The 25,566-nt window shown below is 40.4% G+C and overlaps 1 protein-coding gene across 2 annotated transcripts in view; it reads left to right on the top strand.

Annotated features, from left to right (window-relative positions):
- The first annotated feature begins 6,099 nt into the window (after window positions 1–6,099).
- Window positions 6,100–25,566, top strand: part of LOC147443661 (bidirectional sugar transporter SWEET6b-like) — a 43,811-nt gene continuing 24,344 nt past the window's right edge. The window contains exons 1-3 of one of the 2 annotated variants that reach the window (XM_086526465.1): window positions 6,100–6,347; window positions 6,928–6,964; window positions 7,417–7,633. In XM_086526465.1, coding sequence (XP_086382591.1) covers window positions 6,308–6,347; window positions 6,928–6,964; window positions 7,417–7,633 — 294 coding nt within the window. In that variant the 5' untranslated portion in view covers window positions 6,100–6,307. The remainder of the gene's footprint in view (window positions 6,348–6,927; window positions 6,965–7,416; window positions 7,634–25,566) is intronic. The other variant, XM_086526466.1, reaches the window with a different exon arrangement.

The raw sequence follows: 25,566 nt of genomic DNA, 5'->3' as shown, positions 1-25,566 counted from the left end.
CTTCTTGGAGGTTACTTTATAGCCTTGTCTCTTTTTTTTTGTGAAACTCTAGATTTTTCCAAACCTATTATATCTACCTATATGCTTTGTACCGGAGCATGGAGCATAGGAAAATGATGAAAGCTACCATTTCCACGTGCCATATGAAGGGTGAATCCACTTCACTTTTTCTTTTGAAGGCTCCAAGTTAAAGAGAGTTGGGGGGGCGGGGTGGGTGGGTGGTTGGGGGTTGTTGTGTTGTGTTGTGGGGGTTTGACTTTTTCTCGTGAAAGCCATTTGAAGGGGGGCTCTACTTTTCTTTTTGAAATCCATAAAGAAACTCCCATTTTCTTTTATGATTGTTTTTATAGAGGTTGAGAAAAAGGAGATCACTTGCCTATCTATGTATAGATTTGCGGGTATTTTGTTTTGAGGACATGCATGCAAATAAAGGGCTTGTCGTCTATGTTGTTGATATATATATATATATATATATATATATATATATATAGAGAGAGAGAGAGAGAGAGAGAGAGAGAGAGCGAGAGAGAGAGAGAGTGCTTGCAATTGTCAACCAATTTTGATAAAGCGACAGAGGGAAAGAGAGAATGATGAGCAAGAGCCTCCTGTCAACATTTGGGTAAGATCAATTTATTCAACCATACATAATTCCTTTGCTTGGATTTCCCAAGAGAACATGTTGAAAAGTTGAGATAATTTGTAATATAGTTCGATGAAGCAATAGAGGGAGAGACAGAATGATGCGCAAGAGTCTCCTGTCCGCATTTGGGTAGAGAAATTTTTCAACAATTCCTTTGCTTGGATTTCCCAAGAGGATGTGTTGAAAAGTTTAGGTAATTTGTAATAACATTTACACTATTTTTATCAAATTTAGGAGGAATATTTCTTTTGTTGATGTACTATGTGTGGGGATGATAAGTGATCCTCGATGCTCCAGGATTGTGGTGATGAAAGTTGCAATGGAGAGCCCACATTTTGACTAGGAAAGGAAAGTGTATAGGTATACTTGGGTTAAACAAGGATGCATGTTGTCACCAACTCTCTTTGATCTATGCATCAATCAACACTAGAGTAGTCAGCTTTTGTTCACATCTGAACTTGCTTCCCTCACATTTTCAAATTGCCATGACTTAGACCTACACACTTTCCTGTCCGAGCCACAACGTGGAGTCTCCATTGCATCACAATCCTAGAGCATAAAGAATCAGTTATCAACCTTATACATAGTACATCACATGTATCTTTGGTCCCATAGGTCATATTTGACCTTTGAGGACGATAATAAAACCTGTCCCTCCCTCTCTCTCTCTCTCTCTCTCTCTCTCTCTCTCTCTCTAGGACACATGCATAGCCCAAGCCTTTGAGACCCTTCTTGCATCTATCCTTTGTAGCCAGAACGCCCTTCATTTTGTTGATATATCTAGAATGCAGTGCAATTTTTCCTTAAATGGCACATTTACTCCCCCATTAAGATGCACACCAAAAGTTTCAATAGAAATTTGCAATTTAAGAGCATTTTTTGACTACCTTATGTTTTTATACTCGCTTTTCTTCACGTTAACTCAGTTTGAGACCAGCTAATTTAAACTCTTGATCGCTAAGCTGAGGCAAACCTTCTCCAAACACTGCTGGCAATGAGTTGTCTTGTTGCATAGCTTGTGTGTGTGTGTGTGTGTGTGTGTGTGTGTGTGTGTGTGTGTGTGTGTGTGTGTGTGTGTGTGTGAGAGAGAGAGAGAGAGAGAGAGAGAGAGATTGTCCTTAAACGTAAGGCTGACCTATGGGACCAAAGACAACATTTAGCATGCTTGAAGACTATAAATTTGAGGGGGGGATCTGAAGAAATCCATGACGTTTTTAGGAGAGAAAGAAATATAGCCCATGGTTCGGGCTAAAATGTAAGAGAATCACGTTTGATGTGATCAAAAGGCAAGCACTCAAGTAGGGTATGATTTTCATACTCCTAAATTTTTAAGGGACATAATGCGCATACAAAAAGAGACTCTCCTACACTACCTCAATGCTCGATCTCACATTAAGCGAGTGGGAGCTAATCCAAATGGCTAGTATAGTATAGATTGTGGGTAAGAGAATAGGCTCAAGCATGTAAAGGGCTGAATACATTATGCTCTCTCAAAGAAGAACATATTTTTTGTAATTATAGGAGAGAGGGATCAATGACATACATGATTTCAAGTCAAAGCCTCAATTCTACAGCGCATCCTTCAAATTTAACATTATGGCTAAAAGTCATGGAAAAATTAAAAAATAAGCGACCTTATTTTTCTTTCATTTCTATTGCATTTTAAGCTGCCAATGGAGCCTAAGTGTATTTTAAGCTGCCAATGGAGCCTAAGTGTATGTGAATAAATAGTGTGCACCTTATCGTATTGATTTGCATACATTGTTATTATTAAGTGATTTTGTACACTAAGATGCAAGCGAGGCATCTATAGAGCAACACCGATGGAATGGTCAATCGTATTTATGATATGAAAAGAAAGACAACTCATATCTTAGAAGCTCTCCTTCTACATGGAATGGAGGGCTTTAATCTATTCACAACTCCACTCTTAGACAATAAAGGTTCATGATTACACGATATAGCAGTTAGGGACCCATATCAAAAACTTGTTTACTTACCTAGCTTGTATTTTTGGACTTGGTAACACTTTTGTCAACCTTAGGTAGACCAAGGGGAAGATGCCTTCCCTACTATATATTAGGTTGTGATATGCACTACTACTATGTCTTGCTCACCAAAAAGACTCAAGGATAGAAGGAAGTAAGAGAGTGGAGCAAAGACATTGAGTCCAATTGCCAATTCTCAAACAATTTTAGAACCCACTCCATCCTCAAGCAAAGCTTATTATTATATTGACTTCTCTTAGCTTTCATCTCTTCACACCATGGTAACTTGTCTTTGTCTGATATATATAACCAAATTTGGTAACATTATTAGGGAAAGAAAAACCGAAAGGAGGATTCTCTCTCTCTTTCTCTCTCTCTCTCTCTCTCTCTCTCTCTCTCTCTCACACACACACACACACACACACACAAAAAAAAAACCCCAATAGAAGAAGAGCTCTTCTAAGTTTGTCGAACAAGGGCTAGCAGCTCACAAAAAAAATGTATATGAGAATCTTTTAAGCTTGGTATCAAAGAATGATTTGTAGCCTCTTATATATATTCATGTTTATTTAAATCTATCAAGAGGTTGTGTCATGCATCACTTTTCTAAATACAATAGACTATATATGTACAAAGAGAGCATTGATAGTGTCTATGTCCTTGGAGAAGCAGATAGGCTTATCACAATAGAGGTCATGTTTCTTTGGCCATAGAGATGCATGGGTCACATTCTATTTGAAATAAGGACTCCTCATTGTCTATGCATCTAGTTCTAGTTTGTCCTATTACACAAATGAGAAAATAAAATAAAACACTTTTTCAACTGGACAGCCCTCAAGGGCTTTGATCACTTGTTGGCTTTAGAATGTCAATGTGAGCCTTCAACTTTTTCATTGTTAACTTCTTGCTTTTTCCTAGCCTCTACACACCAAACTCATACATCATATGCACACATGTGCTCAGTGTACGTGCACACGTGTGCTCACGTGTACGTGCACATGCACACACGTGCACACACAAATTTTTATTTTTATTTTGTAAATCTTGTTGATGTAAATTACAAAGTGGAAAACCTCAAAACAAGGAAAACCCACCAAACAGAAAAGATACAAAAAGTGGAGCAACATGAGGCTCCAAGGGCTAGAAACAATCAAAATAAATCCTTCAGGCATCAAGAGTGATGTCCTCAGCATCATAGGCAAAATGCAACACCGACCCAACGAAAATTTGAAGTAGGAAAACGGGTCAATAGCAATGCCTTGGAACATTAAGGAGTTGCGATGGTGCCAAATGGTCCACAGAACCCAAATTCTGACCCAACCAAAAAAAATGTAACTGAGACTATAGAGACTAAAGCTCCCCAAAATACCAAAACCTATGTGGAAAGTGACAAAAGGAAAATGCAAGCAAAGAGCACTCGATCCATGTTAATGAAGGACCAGGTGCAACGATAACCCCACAATAAGTGCGGCGCAATCTCCTCAGTATCATGACATCTGAGAGAACAAGAGGGTGCAATATGATGAGCACGCAAGAAGTTGCCAACTGGTATAACTCCCACCAAGAAGTGCCACAAGAATATATGTTCCTTCAAAGGTAGATGATTCTGCTAGATACTAGCCAAGGTTTGCGTCCACCACAAGGCTGATTTGGAAAGGGACCACAACTGATTACCATGCCGCATAATCCATACATCATATTGTGATAGAGCATAAACATTAGTAGCATAAATGCAATCCAACCTCAAGTTAGCAAGCTTCCAATAAGAAAAACGTGAGTCCACATTCAATGGAGGAGTAGGGGAAAAATCAGCAAGCATCCTCTGAATCTTCCGCCAGAGAGAAGAGTAATGATGCCCCAAGTGGCGAAAGTGAGATGCCTTATTAGGGAATGAAAGACATGTCCAGTGTCATCCACCACCTGATGCATCAGACATATTCCTTTTTGCAAAGAAAATAGGCCTGGCAAGGAGATCACTGAGCCAAAGTTGAGGAGAAAGCCTTGCTCCAATGCAAACTCTCCAATCGAAGGGAATTGCCAAGAAGGTATTGGCGACCATGCCATTGCATATGTGAGGTGATAACCTTCCAGTCAACAATGAGAGAAGAAGTAAAGGGGCATCCTGGAATGTTTCCTTCAAGCTGCCCAAAAATAACTTCCCAATATGTCGACTGCCAATGACCAAAGGATGGCGTAATAATATGCTCACACATATGACACCATACATGTCCAGGGTTGCTGTTGTTGCACCAAGATTGGTAACAACATAGCTTAGCGAGCTAGAACATGGGTGCACAAATCCAAAATATTCAACCCGTCAAGGCGCTTGTTTGGGAGAACACAACTTGTCCATAGAAAAAAGTCAGAGACCTATTTTGTGAAATGAAGTGCGCCATAAGTGCTCCAAAAAAGTAGACATAAGGGACTACAAGCGCAACCGAGACCAAGATAACAAGGGTAAGAAAAATTGCATGTAGGCCATGAGAAGGCATTGGACAATCTTGAGAAGCGCTCCAAAAAGGTAAACATAAGGGATTGCAAGCGCAACCGAGATGAAGATAACATTAAGGGTAAGAAAAATTGCACATAGGCCATGAGAATGCACTGGACAACCCTGAGACGTACATGTAGTGGCCAAGTGGACAATTTCCAGTAATGCAACTTAAAATGCACACACTGAAGTACACAATCCAGTTTATGTGCAACCGATACATTCCAGGCCAACGGATAACCCAGTTGGCGAACTACGACATGAGGAGGAACAATCTCCCTTGGCCATAATAGCTTATGGCAATCATACTCATTCAAAGGCAATAACTTGGATTTGCGAAAATTGTCGCCAATCCAAATAAGTGAAGAGTGTGCATAATCAATTCCACATCATCATAGTTATTGCAAGGCATAAACAAAGAGTCATCCGCATAGGTCATACCAAGAAAATGTTTCCCAGGCAAGACCATGCAATCGACCAAAAGTAGTGAAGAAATCCAAATACACAAGCAGGGGGTGAGTAGCGATTGCTAGAATAAAGCACTGAGAGGACAACCTTGCCTAAGTGATCGTTCCAGAGGCCAAGGGTCTGCGCGCGCGCACACACACAAAAGCTATGAGTAGGGATGGTGATCCGCTGCCAAGAGTGAAGTTATGAAAAACATGAATGTCGGGGTGTGTGCACGCGTTGTTGGTTGCACTATATGTTTTTGTGTCAAACCGTTTGAAAGGGGATAAGCGATGCGCATAAATGAGTGTTATAGTAACCTACATGGTGAGATTTCGTGCATATTTATAGGGGGACAGTGTGAGTGGGGCAAGCAAGGAGGAGGCAATGTTGGCGTGAGAGAGAGAGAGAGAGAGAGAGAGAGAGAGAGATGGATGAAGTGGGGAGAGGGGACTGAAAGTCGGGCATTTTTGCTGCGAATCTGTTGTTGCCATTTCCACCATACACAGCACGCCAAGAAACCAAGCCTTATTTAATCAAATACAACTCCTTGGTTGCGGAATCATCCTCCTAACACACACACACACACACACACACACACACACACAGAGAGAGAGAGAGAGAGAGCGCGCGAGCGAGCGAGCCCTTTTCGACTTATATATACACACACACATACATATATATATATATATATATATACATATATATAGGTCTCCTCCTCCTCTTCTTATTGTTGGCAGTATGGCGCTGGGAGTCATCCCTCTTGCCATTGGCATTATAGGTGCAATCCACATTTCATCTCTACATGTTTTTATATGCATATGCCATATGCCATATCCCTCTCCTCTGCATTCTTTATTATATCCACCCACTCATGCTCTAACCGGTAAATTTCTACTGGTTTTAGTGCAAATGCTCCAAATTCTAACCTGCATACCAAGAAAGTTTCAAGTGTGCCTTTTTTTTGGCTTTCGAAAACAAGCCTTAGTGAAGAAGGGAGCTAGGCATACAATTGATTTGAAGTATTGACTGTGAGCCTCAGATGGGTCCATTTCATTGACTTGTTTTAGAATGCCCACATTTCTTGAGGCGGTGGTCTTTGATCATTCCGATCGAAGACCGGCCTGTTGTTGTTACCTCTCCTTGCATTCATATCATTATATTCATTGCACCCAAATCCTCTCATTCAATTACTAATTCAATTACTAACTCTTCAATCCAGATTAACCTTGCAAATAAGAGAATAACATATGATTATCACTCTTTGCATGTTTGATGGCATAATTCTTGAAGTCATCCTTAAGTACAACTTTCCGTGTTTTCCTAATTTTGGCTCACTTCAAGTCGTTTGATTTGTGTAGGGAATGTCTTGTCCGTGCTTGCATTTTGCTCAACAATGTGAGTCTTGATCTGCCTATCGCATTTTTGTACTTGTTCTCTTGTGATTTGCTCATTGATAAGGAGCATGAGCATCGTCTTTAGCGCAAGCCATCACAAGAAGTTTTGGACAGATTGTCACAATAATTCTGACACTGTGACTTACCTCAACATCATGAGCTTCTGGGAGGGAGGCACCGCATACCTAGCTAGGTACGATTGGGGGCAGGGGACTGCCGACCCCCCCACCGGGCCGGCAGTCCCCTGCCCCCAATCGTACCTAGCTAGGTTTGTGGTGCCTCTCGAGCAGAAGCTCATGATGTTATGCATTGTATGAAAAACATTGAAAAGGACTCCATTTTCCTACATGAGAAAATTTCTAAATCTTCTTGTGTATATATGGTGCATAGACAGAATGGTTGCTGTTGTGAATGCTATTTTCTTTGTGTCTAAAATAGCTTAACCTCTTGTAGACCGACATTTTGGAGAATTGTAAAGAAGAAATCTGTGGAGAACTTTAGCGATCATCCATACATCTTCTCCTTATTAAGTGCCCTGCTTTGGGGGTTTTATGGACTTCTCACTCTCAAAAATGGAGGTTTGATGCTAGTTGTTATCAATGGCATTGGATGCATCTTCCAATATGCATACTTGGCTCTTTATGTGGCCTTCTCACCCCCCCATAAACAAGTAAGTACTTTAAAATTTGAACATCCTAATTTTCCTCCTAACAAAAACATGCTTATGATACATCAGATGGACATTTTTGCAAGCTTGATTGAGTCACTTTGTTCGAGTAAATCTATGATACAAATAAAATATCCCAATTAAAGTACAACTTCCATTATTGGATGCATGTATGTATTGAGCAATTTCTCTCTCCATTTCAAAGAGCTATGGTACTTTTAGGGCCGGTTCAGATTTCAGACTAGGCGGCGAAAGAGAAATACATAGGGGCGTCAATGCTCCATGTCAAAATTTGATTGGTTGGAGTTGAGGCACTCTTCCGCCGCACCCTCCATTTTTCTTCCGACCTCCCCCTCTTCATGGAAGAGTTGATTGCCTCTCTCAACCCCCTTCACTTTTTCACTGTTCCTCCTCCACACTGTTCACACTAGGTGACGGTAGATTTGCACAGATGTGTTTCTTCTGCCGGTTCATTCTGAACCCAGTCTTAGACACATCTTCTTAATTTTTTTACCTCAATGAATATAACATATCTACCTACAATTGGTTGCAAGAAGAGAAAATTTAATAGGGTGGTTTTTAAACGGAGGCACCACCTTTTAGCTTTACTCTAAATCTACACGTGGACTTGTGGTGTATGCCCAAGTGTGCAAGCATCATGGTCATGTTTTAAATTTTCAACTTTATGATGTCAAATAGATTGCTTTTGAGGCAAATTTTGTTAGAGTTTAGGCATCTCAAGTGAACTGCCCAAAGTGATCTCATTATTTATTTTGGCTTTTAGGCATTTAGTTTACTTATTTGTCAAAGTCTCGGTAAGACAATTTATTGAGGTTGGTATATATGCAACCCCTTGTCTCCATTGTATTACACATTCAATTATTCATTGCCAAGGTTGATTGGTTTGAGAGACTCTCTCTCTCTCTCTCTCTCTCTCTCTCTCTCCCCCCCCCTAGCTCTATATGCTTCCGCATCGTCGACTTTGACATGGTATCAGAGCTGTGTTGTTGAACACCCTTGGTAGACGAGGAGTTGTTCAAAGTAGAGATCATGGAGAAGGAGAAGACTCCTTTGTCGCCAGCACCTTTCTGCTTTCTCTATTGTCGTCGGTGTTCAGGACTTTCTGGCTGCACCGAAAAGCAACCGTTGCTTGCCTTTTTGAAAAGCAGTTCTGTTGTTGCCGCTGTCCTCACTCCCCCTTGCCGCTAGCATGCTAAAACACTAGTCGGCAGTTCCAACTTGGATCAACACTCTCACCTACGTCTTGAGACGCCTACTAGCATCCAATAGCAACACCTGACCCACCTTTCTTCCATTACAACGTTTTGATATGTTGTTTGCTAGCCAACATCTCCCTCTCCGAACCTTGATTTAGTTTTGAGAAGTGCCTACTGACAACATTTTAAATCGCTGCTAGTGGCTAACCACTAAAGGCTTGGATTTTGACGAGGTCGTTCTGAGCCATGAGGAGCTGCTTGGAGGCAAGGAGATTTGATCTCTAGAGAGAGGTGTAAAAGTCCTTCTGTGGAGCAGTTTGGGAGAATCAAATCGTGGAGCCCATTTTGGAGCTCTCTATGCAGAGGGGTGGATCAACTTGGAGATTTTGCGGCTTGGTTCGTGCAGCCACCCTTGGAGTGTGAGAATGATTACCAGATTTCGTGGTCTTGCAACTTCAATATGCCCCCCCCCCCCCTTGCTCGAGCGTCTGTGATAAATTGAACGGAAATAACTACGCTCATTGGGAATTTGATCATGTGACTTTGGTTCTCATAAAAGTCTTATGGGATATTTTCAACGGCTCAGAGCTCCATCCCACGAGGGATCCTAACAGGTACACCCACCTTCAAGATGATGAATATCTCAAATTTGAGTCGATTGGGATGCATCTAATGCAAAGGCAATGTCCGCCATTGCTGAATATCTTACAAAGGATGTTTCTTCATCTACTCATACTTTGAAGATTGCCAACGATATGAGCTTCAAGCTCGCCAGAATGATTCTATGATGGGAGCAGTCACCCTTCTTGGAATTTCCACGAGAAAGTTCCATGCAATCATTTCTTATGAAGTCGAAAGTTATTCATGATCAACTATCAGTTATGAAAAGTGCAATGACAAGTACTCAGTTAGCTGCTTTGTTTGCGTGAGGCGCATGAAACTGTGTCTAGGACAATTCGGCTACAAAACATGAAGGAAAAGATAGAATTTGATGATCTCAACTATTTTCTCATCGAGGAGGAAGCTTGTTGAAAACTCAAGGCAAAATTTAGATTTTTGAGACAGGTGATGAAGCACTTGCTGCTTCGGATTATAGAAAGAAAACCAAGAGCCGTTGTTACAATTGTGGAAAGCGTGTTCATTTGGCTAAGGATTGTAGATCCAAAAGCAAAGATAGAGATTGTACATAGGAAAAAGGTAAAGGCAAGTATCAAGAAGAAAGCAGTGATGGTGAATCATGGAAGGACAACAAAGAGGTTGTTGGTGTGGTGGTGACTACACTGGCACGAACTCCCACCTACTAGTCGCATGGAGACCGGTGTTGCCACCAGCTTTAGCTAGAGAGAGACTTGTGAGTGGTAGAGAGGGGCAAACAATGCTCTGTATAATTAATTTGGACCCTTGTATTGGAGTTCAAGTTATCAGTGTTTGGACCTGCGGATCAAAGTTCAAGGAACATGCATGTGGAGATGAACCAATAAAACACTATGGATGAGTGAACCAATCCATTGTTGTTGGTCGGATCATGGATATGGTGTGCTCCACAGTTCATTATCGGAAGTGTTATGGACGTGATGTGTTCCACAGTTTATTATCTTGGAAGCATTTTGGACGTGATGTGTTCACAGTTCATGAATGGGGATTCTTGGACGTAGTGTGGTCTACAATTCAAATTTTCTAAAAGAAACCCGATGCTCAAGATGGCATTTTTCTCAAGTACAAAGTTGACGGTAGCAAAACCGATCTGTACCCAGTTGATGGCCACTTATGGGGTGTCATTGGTAGCTTCTTCATCGACTTGGTCTCACTATCTATGTCCACTATGAGCTGCAAAGATTTTGTTAGAGTTTAGGCATCTCAAGTGAGCTACGAAAGTGATCCCATTATTTATTTTGGCTTTCTGATATTTATTTTACTTATTTGTCAAAGTCTAGGTAGGGAAATTTATTGAGGTTGGTATATATGAAACCCCTTGCCTCCATTGTATTACACATTCAATTATTCATTGCCAAGGTCGATTGGTTCAGGAGTCTCTCTCTCTCTCTCTCTCTCTCTCTCTCTCTCTCTCTCTCTCTCTCTCTCTCTCTCTCTCTCTCTCTCCATCTCGTGCTCACTCTACTTGGTCTGTACGCTTCCACATCGTTGACTTTGACAAAATCCTCTCATGATCACATTATGTAATATTCCTCATGTAGACCTTCTATAAAGGAATAGTAGAAACTTCTCCCCACCCCCACCCCCCACCCCCGCCCAACTCACAATAGCGAGTGTGTGTGTGTGTGTGTGTGTGTATATATATATATATATATGTATTATTTTTTTTTACAAAAAAAAAAGTTATATGAAAGTCATGCTCCAATCAAGCCATGGAATCTACTAGCAACATCCTAACCATACATCGTCTGACAAAGGGAGCCACCCTGAGATTGTAAGTAGCTTAGGGATCCAAGACTGTCTTGGGGGTTGCCACCAAGGAGATAGCCCTGTCACAACACACCCCTCGACTGCCAAGCCAGGGCACTAGAAATCGAATGCTGAAAGAAAAGATCATCTTTTGCTTGAGCAAGATAACAATACTAGTGCAGGTCTTCTTCCCTTAGCCTTAGCAATGTGGCTGATGAGGTCTATTTTAACATCCTGAGCATCACTTGCAATAGGCTCCGGCCTGTAAGTTTCATTGGGCATTGGTGTTCCAATGCCTTGATTACCAAATGGCTTCGGTCTATCCTGCATCTCCTTCGTTGGGCTTTCAGTCTCTTTGCTTGCCTCACCAAGGGACCAATTGATGCAGTTGGTTCCTCTTGTACCTCCATTGAGGGGAAATCCATTTATTTAGCCACCTCTCCGCTTGCCCCTTACTATTCACTGGACTTCACCTCCATCCCATTGACCTCCTCTAAAGGCTTGTCCTCTCTAATTATCCGCCTCCAATTCGTCCTACGTTGTAGAACGGGGTTGCCTACTATCCTAATGACCCCTACTGCCTCGGGGAAATTCCTTGCAAAATGACCAATTCTACTACATTTGTAGCAAGCATTGGGGAAGGAGGCAAATGCCAGCTCTTGCCGAGAGGAGCCAACCTCTCCCATTTTGAGCTCTATATATTTGGGAACAAGTTGGCTCATGTTCCATAAGACACACACCTTGATGTTTAATCCAGAACTCACCTTTTACAGTCTTGGGACAAACAGGGCTTGGCCCAACATGGAAGCAATGGGGAGAACGTGATCATGAAGCCATAAAGGCAGGCTCTTCAGTGTGACCCACACAGGGCAAAAAGTCATCATCTCCTCATTGGGGTAAAATTCTGGCATCCACAACATGACATACGCAAAGCAGGATGACCCCTAGATCCCTCCTCCTATCATGAGGTCTTGGATTACTTGCTCAGAGATGCAAGCAAACACATAGAACCCTTTGCACATAGCTGTGAAGTAGCTAATCTCGTTATGATTGCCAAGAGCTACTGCCTCCCACTCCCATAATCCTTGTGTGGTCATCCACCGACCCATGAAGTAAAGGACCACATATCTGGTGCAGCAAGTATCCAAGCTCTGTAAAGCTTCGATTGAAATCAAAACTCAAAACATAGCCATCCTGTTCCTTATTCTGACTGAGCATAACCACCCCAAGTATCATCTTTTCGGACAGAGTCCGCTATCCGAAAGAAGAGGAATTCAAGATTTTCCTATGCTCATTAGTTTCACATCTATTATCAACAGTTACGGCCCTCCAAATTGAAGACAAAGTTCAAATCCTGCATTGAGTACCTCTCCTGCTCCGAACATGTTGTTCACTCAGTGACTTCGGTTGACCCACATTTCCCATCGTGGCATCAATGTCATGGGCCATGGCTAGCCCCAAAGGCAACTAGCAGGGCTACCCACAATAGTAGAAACTTCTATGAAAGAAGACCCTCTTCTAGTATGATTTGAACACATATACGTTACCTCCAAAAGAGAAGAAATAAGGTGTGAATAAAAGGTAGCATGCTAACTCTACCATAGAGCCATGCATGCTCTATCGTAGAGCCATCCATGATAGCGAAGTCAAGCAACTTGAGAGCTTGGATTTACAACCCTCAATGATTTCAATTGAATGCAAGGAACAAAGTAGTTTCTGTAGGTAGAGCTAATCAAGGATTGGATGTTAAAGGTCTCCATGAAGGCTAATCAAGCAAAGCTTAGATACCTGAGTCAAATATCTACATCCCTAAATGCACTTGCTAGTTTGAATAAAACCTTGAGTAAAAGAACTCGTTGCATTTTATTAGGAAAATAGAAATTATATAAAAGAGAGAAAAAAATGATACATGATCCCATAGGTAGGGGGAGGGATGGCCCCAATAGTGATACATCACAATAATTTCCTTCCTAACCCAATAGTAAATGCAAACATTGCACCACCTTCTGCACTTAAAAGACTACAAAGGATCTAAGAACCGATTTAGAAAATTACCCAAATTGTTGTTTTTGGGATGCAGCTCAAATATTCCAAAATTCAAAAAATTCAAATATGCAACAACTTGGTTCTCACCAACGCTTCTACTCAAACAAATTAAGGCAAAAGAAAAAGAAGAGAAGACATCGTGGGATATATTCTAAGAATTTTCTTAGATCTATCCAGCTTGCCTTGAACCAAAGACTTACTACTCAAGAGGTCTAGGCTACACTATAGCCAATCTACTACCCTTGGGTAATAGGAATGTTATTATAGTATCCTTTTCTCTAATACATGCATTCTCTCTCTCTCTCTCTCTCTCTCTCTCTCTCTCTCTCTCTCTCTCTCTCTCTCTCTCTCTCTCTCTGTGTGTGTGTGCGTGCACACATTCACAATAAATGTATTTTGAGGAATTGTTCAAAAATCCCAAAAGACCTCGTAGATCTTCCCAATAACGAACACATATGTGAGAGAGATAGATAGATTTTATTATCGTCCTCGGAGGTCAAATATGACCTATGGGACCAAAGTTACATGTGATGTAGTATGTGTATGGCTGATGACTGACTCTCGATGCTCCGAAATTGTGGTGATGAGAGTCATAATGAAGAGCCCTAACTGTGGCTCGGGGGGAGAGAGAGAGAGAGAGAGAGAGAGAGAGAGAGAGAGAGAGAGAGAGAGTTTTTCCACACGTGTCGGAGGCTGGAACTTTCATGTGCACTATGTGCGAGCCTCAAAAGTCTGCAAGCACACAACTAGACGGTCCTCCTAGCAAGCTCAAAGGGACAAGGATGTGTCACTCACCAGTCAATGTGTCCATCGTGAAGGATTCTGTGCCAAGAAAAAGAAGGAGCTGTCGTCATTGCTGTGCTCAACCACCTCGCCGCCATCGATGTCGCTGTAATGCTAATCTCTCTCTCTCTCTCTCTCTCTCTCTCTCTCTCTCTCTCTCTCTCTCTCTCTCTCTCTCTCTCTCTCTCTTAAGTATACACACACACACACACACTTGAGCAGACGAAGGAGAAGGAGACAGAGATGGAGCAAGATAACTTCTTAGCTTACACCTCAAAGAATGAGGATTTTTAGGTCAAATGGACCTTTTATAAGAGTTTGATCCATTCACACATAGGCGCCCACAATGGTCAGTCGTTGCAAAAATACTGTAAAAATAAGATAAGTGGTGCACCTCTCATCGGCAATCAGCTACACACCTATTGGACCGACAAGCCCAATCAATAAATAATAAGGCGTCCATCGAAGGTGATAGGGTGTCCGTGAGGGTTAACATGCCCCCCTTCCTGATGTAGATTCCGTCCTTAGAAGCTATTGAGATGAAGCTCGTTCATCGAGGTGGAAGAGCATCTGAGATTGAATGTCCTTAGTCTTCTTCAATCTCATATACAATTAAAAATCATATGCAGTTGTAGGCACACAAATTGATTGGTAACATAATAATAAACAATTTGTTAGCAATAAACATTAAACTGTAATATAATCAAACGCATAAGCAGTTCTAAAGGTCAAAAATTAAACAAGTATGGGGTTGCTAATTTAACGATCGAAAGGTACTATAGGTCAACTATTAATAACATGGGCAAGATTCTCAATTCTCAATTCTCTCTACTCATTAAGTTGTTTAATTGCGAGAGCAAAGTATTTCTTGTCCGAGGGCTGACTAGAGGCTATACGTAGAAGACCTTGTAGTTAAGATTCGATAAAAGGAATTGCTTATGAAATCATTGCCTGTATTATTCCCTTTGTTTGACCCCACTTTTTTTCTTTTCAAGAAAAAGCGTCCACACCGAACCTCTAGGCCTCTAGTACCATAGGCAATACATGTGAGTGAAGTACCAAATCAAGCTGGGATTTCTCTTCCAGCTTAATATTTTACATTGTGGCACTTTTGATATTTTTGTTTGTTTTTTTTCAGCATTTCAATTTTGTAACTTTGGGGGGTCATATGACACTGTTACCCTCCCCAGGCTTATCACATAAGTAAAATCCCTTTATAATACGTAAGCTAAAGGTCAATAGGGATTAAGCCCACTAGAAAGCCCTAGTACATTTCACACAATGCTGCCTAAATCGGATTAAGAACCTAAAGTAATCATTGATTATTAGGAAGGCATTCCCCATGGTATTAAGAGATCTCTAACACCTAAGTTGGTAAAACTAGCTTAGTCAAACTGCGTGATTCTTAAACCTAGACCAGGGATTATGACAAAAAATTATATAGAATCTAATGTTTAATCTAAGCAAATGTGATGAATATTGTGCTACCAATCACACTTAAAGTAGACAAACATGGATGCAAAAAAAACAAGAGGCAATGCTAACGCGGTCAAGAGAAACACCTGTTCGTGTTGATGATCGTGCTTGATTCAATGAAGTTCAAAATCCTAGAAACAATAACACGTTCCTATATACACTAGAAAACACAAGGAATACCTCTAGGAGTCACATCAGTGGGAAGAGGCACCAACCTTTATTGAACACAATCAAACAACATAAGGAACCTTAATCTATTGTAGAGATGGGGAGGAAACCCTAAAGCTAAACCCGTATCCTCGTCATCATCAAGAAAAACAAAGTCATCATTTGTGAGACCATACATGCCATCCGTGTAATCATTAGAGGCACAAATGTTCACTAAGAAAGACGTCTATAGTCATCTTGGTCAAGAGGGTAAGCTTGTGCAATCAAAGAGACATCCTCTACTAAGTATGTATCAATCAAGGTCAAGAGACGTATCAGCCATTCTAGTTCCTCAAAATTCTTCTCACACGCTAGTGTATCTACCAAATCATCATTAGAGGCACAAATGTTCACTAAGAAAGACGTCTATAGTCATCTTGGTCAAGAGGGTAAGCTTGTGCAATCAGAGAGACGTCCTCTACTAGGTATGTATCAGTCAAGGTCAAGAGACATATCAGCCATTCTTGTTCCTCAAATTCTTCTCACATGCTAGTGTATCTACCAAATCCCATTCACAAGCAAGCACCAAGTAGACTATGTGAGATACTTGTGAAAAGTAAAGAGGATACATCTCACCCAGGGTAGGAGTGGATGACTCTAGGGTACTAGCCAGATCTGTACACACATATAGATTTTGGTTAGAGTGCAAATATTATAAGGGTCATGTCAAAAGGTTGTGTCCTTGTGTATAATGTGTTAGTATGAATTTGTAGGTTTCCAGATTTTTGTTTCGTGGCTCTTGCTCTTTTACTTTTTTATTTTTGTTTTCTTGAGTATAGGGCCATATATATACATTCCCTAAGATTGGGAGATTGAGAGGTCATGGAGGAAGGTTAAGAGGGAGCAAGTGAATGATGGATGTCAACAAACAATCCACCCTTCCTTAGATAGATCATACCTTTTGGAATGATTTCGTCACCTTTTGAACCAATTGTTCCAAGTTGTTTATGGGTGAAGACTTTGACCAATAGTTTTTGACCCGCCTAGGCGTTTCATCTAGTTGCAAGGGTGGTAAGGTACTCTCCCATGATTTTATTTGCAATGTTGTTGTAGGTGGTGAACTTACAACGGGAGGTGCAAATTCTTTCTTGTTTGTATGAATATGTACAATGGTAGTTGGAGGTTGTGTTGAAGCTTCTATTTTTATATATGAACCAGATGAAAAGCAAGAATCTTCATTTGTTTTTTCTATGTTTGAGCTGAGTGAAACAAGCCTTTCTCGCTTGGGTACCCAAACTAGCTCCGGATCAGGTGTATAGTGTTCTATGATCTTTCCCTTCCCACGATCTTCAATCAACTTAATTGTTATAGGATTTGAATCACATGGGTCAAGTGATCGGTAAGAACATAATTTACGTTTTGGCACCCACATTTGATAATTTACTTCATAGTAGCCTTGGACTTCCAATAGTCGTTAAAGAATCCAACGGAATATTTTCTTACATTTCTGGGAGCAAGTGGGGTGTCCTTTACAAGGCTCCTATTTTTAAGCATCAGAAATTGTCACTAACAGAGCTTTAGGGACCCATTTGTATGTTTTCCCTATTATATCACAATGGGTCTTGTGTATTTCAAGTTTTGTTTCAGCTATAGAAGTTGAAGATCTAGAGGGTTGGGCCATAGGTACATATGGTTCAACCTCTTGGACATGCAATGTTTTGGGTTGTAATTTCTCATGAGGCAATATCTCAGGGACTATGGCTTGAGTGGCAGGGCTAAGAGTTAGTTTTTGCGTTGTGACACTCCCGGTCCCCCAATCAATAGTGCATTTGGTGGCTATCATCCACGCACATCCTAGGTTTATATTGCCTTCCATAGTTCCAACAGTCATGACCAAAAGGTCTTCAGCCACAACCCCGTTGTCATAACTAACAGAAGTGTGCCATATTCCAAAAACCGTAATTTTTTCTTGTTGACACCCTTGACTTGGATAGTACTCTCAGATAGAGATGTCTTTCCTAATTGACATCACACCCCATATGATAATAGATTATATTTAGCACTCGTGTCCAATAAGGCATTGCATAGCACTTTTCCATAGGCGCTATTTAGCTCAATAGGGTATCATAGAGGTGTGTCAGAGTCCAACCAATCATCCTCTGTTTCAACGTGAAATTCAGGTGTAACTTTAAGGTTGGCCTCTCGTTGGCGTCTTATACATTGTTGTCGTTCCTTAGCCTCAACTTGAGCTTGTATCTTTTTCAATTCTGTTTGTGCCTCAGCTGCCTTTTTTTAATGAATGGCACGTAGCTCCTCTTCGCTTAAAGGATCATAGTATCTTTTAAATTTACTCCCAGAGGAATGCAATGGTTTCAACTTCATTGAGGAATCCAATGGTTTCCACACAAATGGTACCTTGTGGGGTGATTTTGCATACTCTATATGGTCCTTTTCCGCATATTTCAACTTTTTCTTCTCCTTTTGCACTCCATACATAAGGACTTTATCCCCAACCTTGATATCCTTGTTGTTTAGATGACGGTCAAACCGTTTCTTTCTCCTATCTTTCTCCACAAGTGCATTTTGTAGATCCAATTGCCTTTCTTCATCCAACCTCTCAAGGATATATAAGCGCTCAACTAAAGGGTTACCATCCCAACCTTCTTGTGAAGCTACCCTTAGACTAGGAATTACAAACTCCCATGGCATAACTGCTTCTTGGCCATATACCATTTTGAATGGTGTACAATTAATAGCCACTTTGTAAGCAGTACGATAAGCCCATAGAGCTGATGTCAACTTCAAATCCCAATATGTGCGATGAGCTGCTACTATTTTGGTCAAGATAGAAATTAAGACCTTGCATCAGCCTTGCGTGTCGCCCTGGCTTCCGTCCACTTTGTCACATAGTCCGTAGCAACAATAATATATCGAGATTGAGTGTTACGAGATGTCGGACTAGCTGGGCCTACAAAGTCTAAACCCCATTTTTCAAATGTTTGAGTCACTTTAATAGGATGTAAGGGAATCTTATCCTTTTGTTGTGTGATCTTGTAGTGTTGGCATTCATCACAACCTTTTGCAAAAAGTGATGCATCTTTGAATAAGGTAGGCCACCAATAGCCTGATTGCAACACCTTTCTAGCAATTAATTCCCTTGAGAAATGTCCTCCGGCTAACCCATGTGGGCTTCTTTTAGTATGTATAAATACTCATCCTCACGAGCACAGCGTCTAAGAATATCATCCCTCCCTAGCTTGTAGAGAGTTCTTGCAATTAGAAAATAAGATTCACATTCCTTTAACAGTTTTCGAGCTATATCTTTAGAAGCTCTTCGGGTAGAAAACCATTAACTAAAAAGTTCACAATCTTCTCACTCCATTCAGGCATGGTCTCGACTAGGAACAGGGAAGTATTCGAGCAATTCATCATCGATTCCCATAGGGGATTCACCATTGGGTATGCGAGACAAATGATCCGCCATGACATGTCTTTTACCAAGTCTCACCACAACGATAAAATCAAACTCAAGAAGAATTATCGTGTAGTTCTTTTCGTGGAACAAGGTTTATTTACTAGATACAACAAGGCTTGATGATCAACATAGAAAACAAACTTTCTTAGCATTGAAATTTCTTCACTGTGTAAATCATAGCTAAACCTTCCCTCTCTATAGTGGTGTAGTTCCTCTCAGCATCATTTAATTGACGACTTGCAAAGCTAATGGGGTAGTCCAATTTATGTTCTCCTGGTTGAGCTAGAACACACTCAATAGCAAAGTTCAATGCATCAATATGCACATGAAAAATTACATTCCAATCGGGTACTCATAAAATTGGAGCACTTGTCAAGGTCTTTTTCAATGACTCATAAGCATGGTCACACTCTACGGTCTAGTGGAACTCAATAAGAAGCTCGTACAAAGGGCAAGCTATCTTGGTAAAGTTTAAAATAAACCGTCGGTAATGACCAGCATGGCCCATGAATCTTTTAACTCCTTTATAGTTTGTAAGTGGTGGAAAATCTAAAATGGCTTTAATTTTGCTCTCATCTGTGGAAATCCCATTTTTGGACACTATATGTTCTAAATGACTCCATGTTTAACCTAAAATTTGCATTTGAAAGGGTTTAAGGAGATGCGATACAATCCGCACTTCTCAAACACTTTTTGTAAACATGATAGATGTTCCTTCCAAGAAGAATAAACACAAAGGTCATCTAAGAAATCTTCGCAAAAGTCCCTCAAAAAACAATGCTTATTAATCTTTGGAAGGTAGCAGGGGCATTGGTTAAGCCAAAACCCATAACATGAAATGTGAACACTCCAAATTAAGTTATAAAAGCAGATTAAGTTTGGTCCTCTAGTAAAATTGTGATTTGATTGTATCCAAAGTACCCATCTAAAAAGCTATAAGATTCCTTCCCTGCAAATCTTTCAAGCACATGTTCCAAATATGGCAAGGGGTAATAGTCTCTCCTAGTGGCGGCATTGACCTTCTTGAGATCCACTCATACTTTGAGTCCCATTCTTTTTTGGCACAATACCTATTGGAGACACCCATTATGAGTGCTCAATAGGGTATATGAATCCGCATTTGATAAACTTTTCAATCTCTTCTTGAACAATCTTTGCATACTTAGGATTCATTAGATAGGGTCGTTGCTAGACTGGTTTAGCCATGCTATTCATGGGAATTGTGTGTTGCACCACGGAAGGTGGAATACCTTTCATATCATGATATGTCTAAGCAAATATATCCTTGAATTCCTTGAGAAGTTATTTAAGTACATACTCCTCAGTCTTTGTTAGATCTTGGGCAATGAAAACAGGTTTGGACTCCTCACCTGGGTTTGCTAACTCTATTTCCTTAACTATCACTAGACCATCATAGACTCCATTACTTCCATCGATAGGTGTTCTCCAGGCCATTAGAGAAAATTTGGACTCACAAAGGGGCCTTATAAAGAGTTTGACTTCCTCTCTCATGTCCAAAACGGGCGTGTGGTAACATTTTTGCAAATCAACTCTAAACTTGGTGGAGATCGGCAGTTAGAATCTACTCTTCAAGCTCTTTCTATTAATATATAGCACGCCATGAGATTCCTCATATTTTGAAAGATTCTATTTTTAATTCTCTAGATTCTAGATGGAGTTGTCATATATAAAGCCCCTTTGTGTGTAATGGAAATGGCCTATGAACTTTGAGAATAGAGGAATTAAGAGAATTAGAGTGAACATTTTTGTGGGATTACTTTGAGAATATGGAGGGTGAACTTAATTGATGGTAGCAACATAAACATAGTACGTAATTAACTTGGCATGAACAATACTTTTGCAAGAGAGAGAGTATTAGAGAACATGACAATAGATGAGGACCGTATTTACTTGGAGCCGGTCCCCCCTCCAAAAGGCGTTTGTATTATAGTTTCTCCCATCAAGAGAGACTTTGTTACAATACAATCTTTGTGTTCCTTGTGAACTTGTTGATGCTATGAAGATGGAAAGCTTCATGCATCATGAGCTTAACATAAAATTTGCAAATAGCATTGACTATCCCAAGGCCTCAAACACCTTCGAAGGTGGAGAGAGCTAGCAAGGAATGAGGGTAGGGAAGAGGAAGAAGAAACATTCCATAGGAGAGAAAAAATAGTTCCTCACTTACCATCACTCTTCTTGCTTAGCATAGCATAATAGCATAGTAATGAAGATGAAGAAGATGGCAAGTTTAAGCATTGAAGCATGGCTCTTGGTTGGATTTGCATTCCATAGCCAAGAGTGTTAGTGTAGGCTCTCCACTTCTCAACAAACTTGGAGAAGGAGTTGGAGCTCTTGCATTTTTCACTCCACACAATGAGAGAATGTGTGTGTGTGTGTGTGTGTGTGTGTGTGGGAGAGTATACCCCCTCTCTCATGCTTGGTCCACACCTCTCTGTCTCCCTTTCTTGTATTATTTTATTATTTCCTTTGGACATGTGTCCTCTTTTTTCTCTTTGAGAGAAAGAACTTAATTATTTATTTTTATATATCTAAATTCTCATTGGACCCCTTTAAAATCTATCCAATAGCATTCAAACACATCATGAGGGCCACATGTGGAGGATCATTTGAACATGTGTCTTTTATGCTTATTAAGTCATTTGGCTGAATGGAATACTTCAAGGACTTATTCAATCAAGCATGACACGTTCATGTCTCTTGAGAGTTATCTTTGAATTGAATACTTCAAGAACTTTAATCATTTAAGCATGTGAGAAACACCTCAAGCTTTTGGGTAAAGTTCCCACTAAAACTTAGCAAGCCAACAAGCACCTCATGCTTGGGTAGGATTCCCACCTCAAGGTCAGCCCTAGCTTGCCTAAGGTCAAAGAACTTTAGAACACTAACTTTTGGATTTCCTTAATGAAGCTAACCCTACGGTCTTTAAGCTCCGTTACGTAGCATTTCTCTTTGACAAACCATCTCTCATTTGGACCCCTTTACCATTGGCCTCGTGTTCAGATAGATCCGTAAGCACACATCTATATTCTAACCCTTGTTCTCGTTTATTATCCCACATTAAATGATCAGTTTAATATGAGAAAATCATTTGGGTTGGTTAGATATTAGATTTTATGACATTGTGAGTCCAAATTTTCCCTAATGCTTTGTATACACCACCTTACACTCCTCTATGGTGTAGGATTTGAAATGATCAGGTGCAGGGTGTAAGTCTGTGGGGTCTTGTTGTTCTATGGACTACGATTTCTCTTTTTCTTTCTTTTTTTGTTGATCTAGCTCTCAATTTTGTGGTCTCCTTACAGTACGACTCAACTTTGGCTTCTTTGTAGCTTCTAGCTGTGCGATGTCAATGGGTTGTGGACGGCACCACATGACGCTTTGAAGGTATTCACCCCAATTATCTACCAAATTTCGATGAGCATCACATGCCCCTATACAATTAAGCCATTCTGCGGTAGATTTATTTTCATTTATCCTAGCACGCACATTTTCTCAATATCATCGCCTCTTATATCTCTTACTCTTTTTGTCTATTTTTTTATTACGGCCAATTTCCAGTGAGTCACTAGAGGAATCGCTACTCGTGTCTTCTCCTCTCCCGGATAGATTGTCATCTAGGGTACCACTGGGCCTTGAATGGTTTTTCCCCACATTTTCACCAAGGTTTAACTCATATTATTTGTCTTCAGAGTCAATTCTAATTGATGTTTTTGACTCCAAATTGTATGGGCTAGAGTCTTTTGAGATGCTACTGGTTCCATTGTCAATCAAGCCTTTATCTTGTAGGTCATCAGAAACTATATGCATTACTCCCATCATATTTAAAGGTACAAGTGGTGGCATTTTATCCCCCTCAAGTGTTACCTAGGTCGTCCCCCTATTTCCCCAAGTATCTATGGTTGCTGCTAGGTGGACCCAATCTACATTATCAGACTTAGTCATCCCAAGTAGAACATCCCTATAAGGAGAGTCTTTCCCAACATCAGTGTCCATTTTACACGTGTAACAATACTGCAATGGGGCCGAGTGAATTGTGGTGTCAGATATATGATCAATCATAAATTTGTTTCCTAGAGGATGTGCCCGATCAGTTACAAGATCAACTCAAATGATAGAGTCTTGGAATTGCAAGTAGACATGGTTTTTAGACCAGTCATGCACCATTTTTGCTTCCCTCATGAAAGGATGTCCTCAGATCATCTCAGATGACATAGTGTTCTTGTAGAAATCCATGACAATGAAGGTGTTCCTTATTTTGTATCCAAATACCTTGATCTTGAGATCTTCTAGCATCCCAATAGGTTTAACAACATTCCCATTGGACATCTTTACCACTATGTTTGTAGTACCAAGGTGAGATCTTTCCATAGTTACCCAACAATTCTTAGTTACAATGCTAATCCCAGCGCCATCAGCAAGGATTCCCTTCACAGTTAATCCCTTGGTAGTGATTGGTATGGTCACATTGGATTCATTGCCTTCAAAGTATTGTCCCAACTTGTCAACATGTATTTCAACAACAGAGTTCTCATCTAGGTTGGGTTATGGATCTAAGTGTTCCTCCTCTTTTGGTAGCTCCCTAGCTCCATCCATCTGTGAATATTGTGGTAGCCCGACTTTCAATTATCCATTGAGAAAAGCTCGAAGAGCTAACTTATAGCTCGGGGTCTCCATATAGTTTAGATATGATGGCGGTTCTAACTTTTGAAGCCATGAAATCGATCAATTTTGAAAATTTAATGATACTTTGGACTTTAGTCCCTTGACGTGGGAAAGATGGAATCTCCATTTCTTTGATAGGGTCAAGTAATCCCTCTGTAAACATTATCTCCAACAAGAAGGGAGTATGTCCACTTTCCCATGACTTAAAGTCACTTTCTTCTTGAATGACACTAGGTATGGCTAGTAGTCTATGGTCTTTGTGAGGTTTATTTCTTGTAAAGAATACTGTGTTAGTAATTTGGATCTACCTAGGTGCTGTATCTAGATCCCTTTGGATCTCTTCTACCAAACTCCTTAATTGTTGGAATCTCTCGATCTCCTCTATAGGGTTTAGGTAAATTCCTGTCTTCTTCTTGGATTCTTGTCATTGTGGCTCATGACAATCTTTCTTGTTTTTTCTTTTCTAATGGTCGTTCTGGTCTCCATGGTTTAATTTGAATCAGAATCCTCTTCAACGTCGTTCATATATACAGGGTCATCACCAGTCCCTATGTTGGTCTTTGATCTGGGGTCTGACTTCACTGCTTTTTGCGATTTCTTTCTTCGTGTTTTCTTTTTCTTCTGAGATTGGGCAATTGATGCTATGTCTCTTTTGTTGAGAATATAATTTTGGTTTTGGAGCATCGATCGTGTGAGCACATTTATTGGTACCACATATGTACTTTGTGTTGGCTCCTTAGTAGCCTCAATTAAATTCAATGGTGTTATCTTTGGCGCGTTTGGATTATTAGGATATTGGGCAATCAAATGATCTATGCTACATTGATTACAAAATATCAGCATTGTGGATGTGCTCAATTGATTGGTTTACATTAGTGTGGCATTCTTTAAGACACTCGGCTACACGATGTGGATCCCACACTCGTAGCATTGTAGAGGTGGTTGTATGGAAAAAAATAAATAAACAATTATTTAATCATGCATGCAAGGCATGCTATTTAAGCTTAAATCCTTTGCTAGATTGTTTGCTTACTCTTTGGCTTGTGGATCATTAGATGTGAGACAAATGACATGCTTGATTGAAATCTATTCAAGAAAGAGTTGTCCTCCTATTCCTATACATTTTTGTGTGAACATTAATAATATAAGATGCCAGAGATACTCTTCTTGGTAGTGTTAAGAAAATAGTTCTCCTCTTAGACACCAACCTTTTGGAGAGGGATTTCACCAAGAAGGAATGCTCTGAAGTGCGGCAAGCTCTTGGTAAAGAGAAGGCCCCAGGGTGGGGCGGTTTGACTACCAAGTTTTCAAAGAATTGTGGGATGATCTCAAGTCCCCTATCACTAGGTTGGCTAACCAAGCCCTAACCGAGGGAGTCTTGGACTCAAGAATCAAGATAGGCCTCATCAAACCTATCCTTAAACAAGTCTTCTGCTGCGAACTAAAACATTGGTGCCCCATTACTATGATGTTAGTGGCCTATACAATTATAGCCAAATGTGTAACCCTAAGGCTCTCCCCCCTCTTGGACAAAGTTATCACCCCCCATCAGCATGGATTTATCAAAGGAAGGTCAATCTATGACAACATTATGGCAGCCATGGTTGGCATTGAGTACGCAACATTCTCCAAACAAGAGTGTCTATTGCAACTTGATCTCAACAAGGAATATGACAAGATCACGTGGTCGTTAACTGAGGATG

Source organism: Adiantum capillus-veneris, chromosome 13 (assembly GCF_014529385.1).
Source record: "Adiantum capillus-veneris isolate H3 chromosome 13, ASM1452938v2, whole genome shotgun sequence".
In the NCBI taxonomy this organism is placed as follows: Eukaryota; Viridiplantae; Streptophyta; class Polypodiopsida; order Polypodiales; family Pteridaceae; genus Adiantum; species Adiantum capillus-veneris.
Note: the sequence above shows the minus strand (reverse complement) of the source record. Positions and strands in the feature narration are given on the sequence as shown.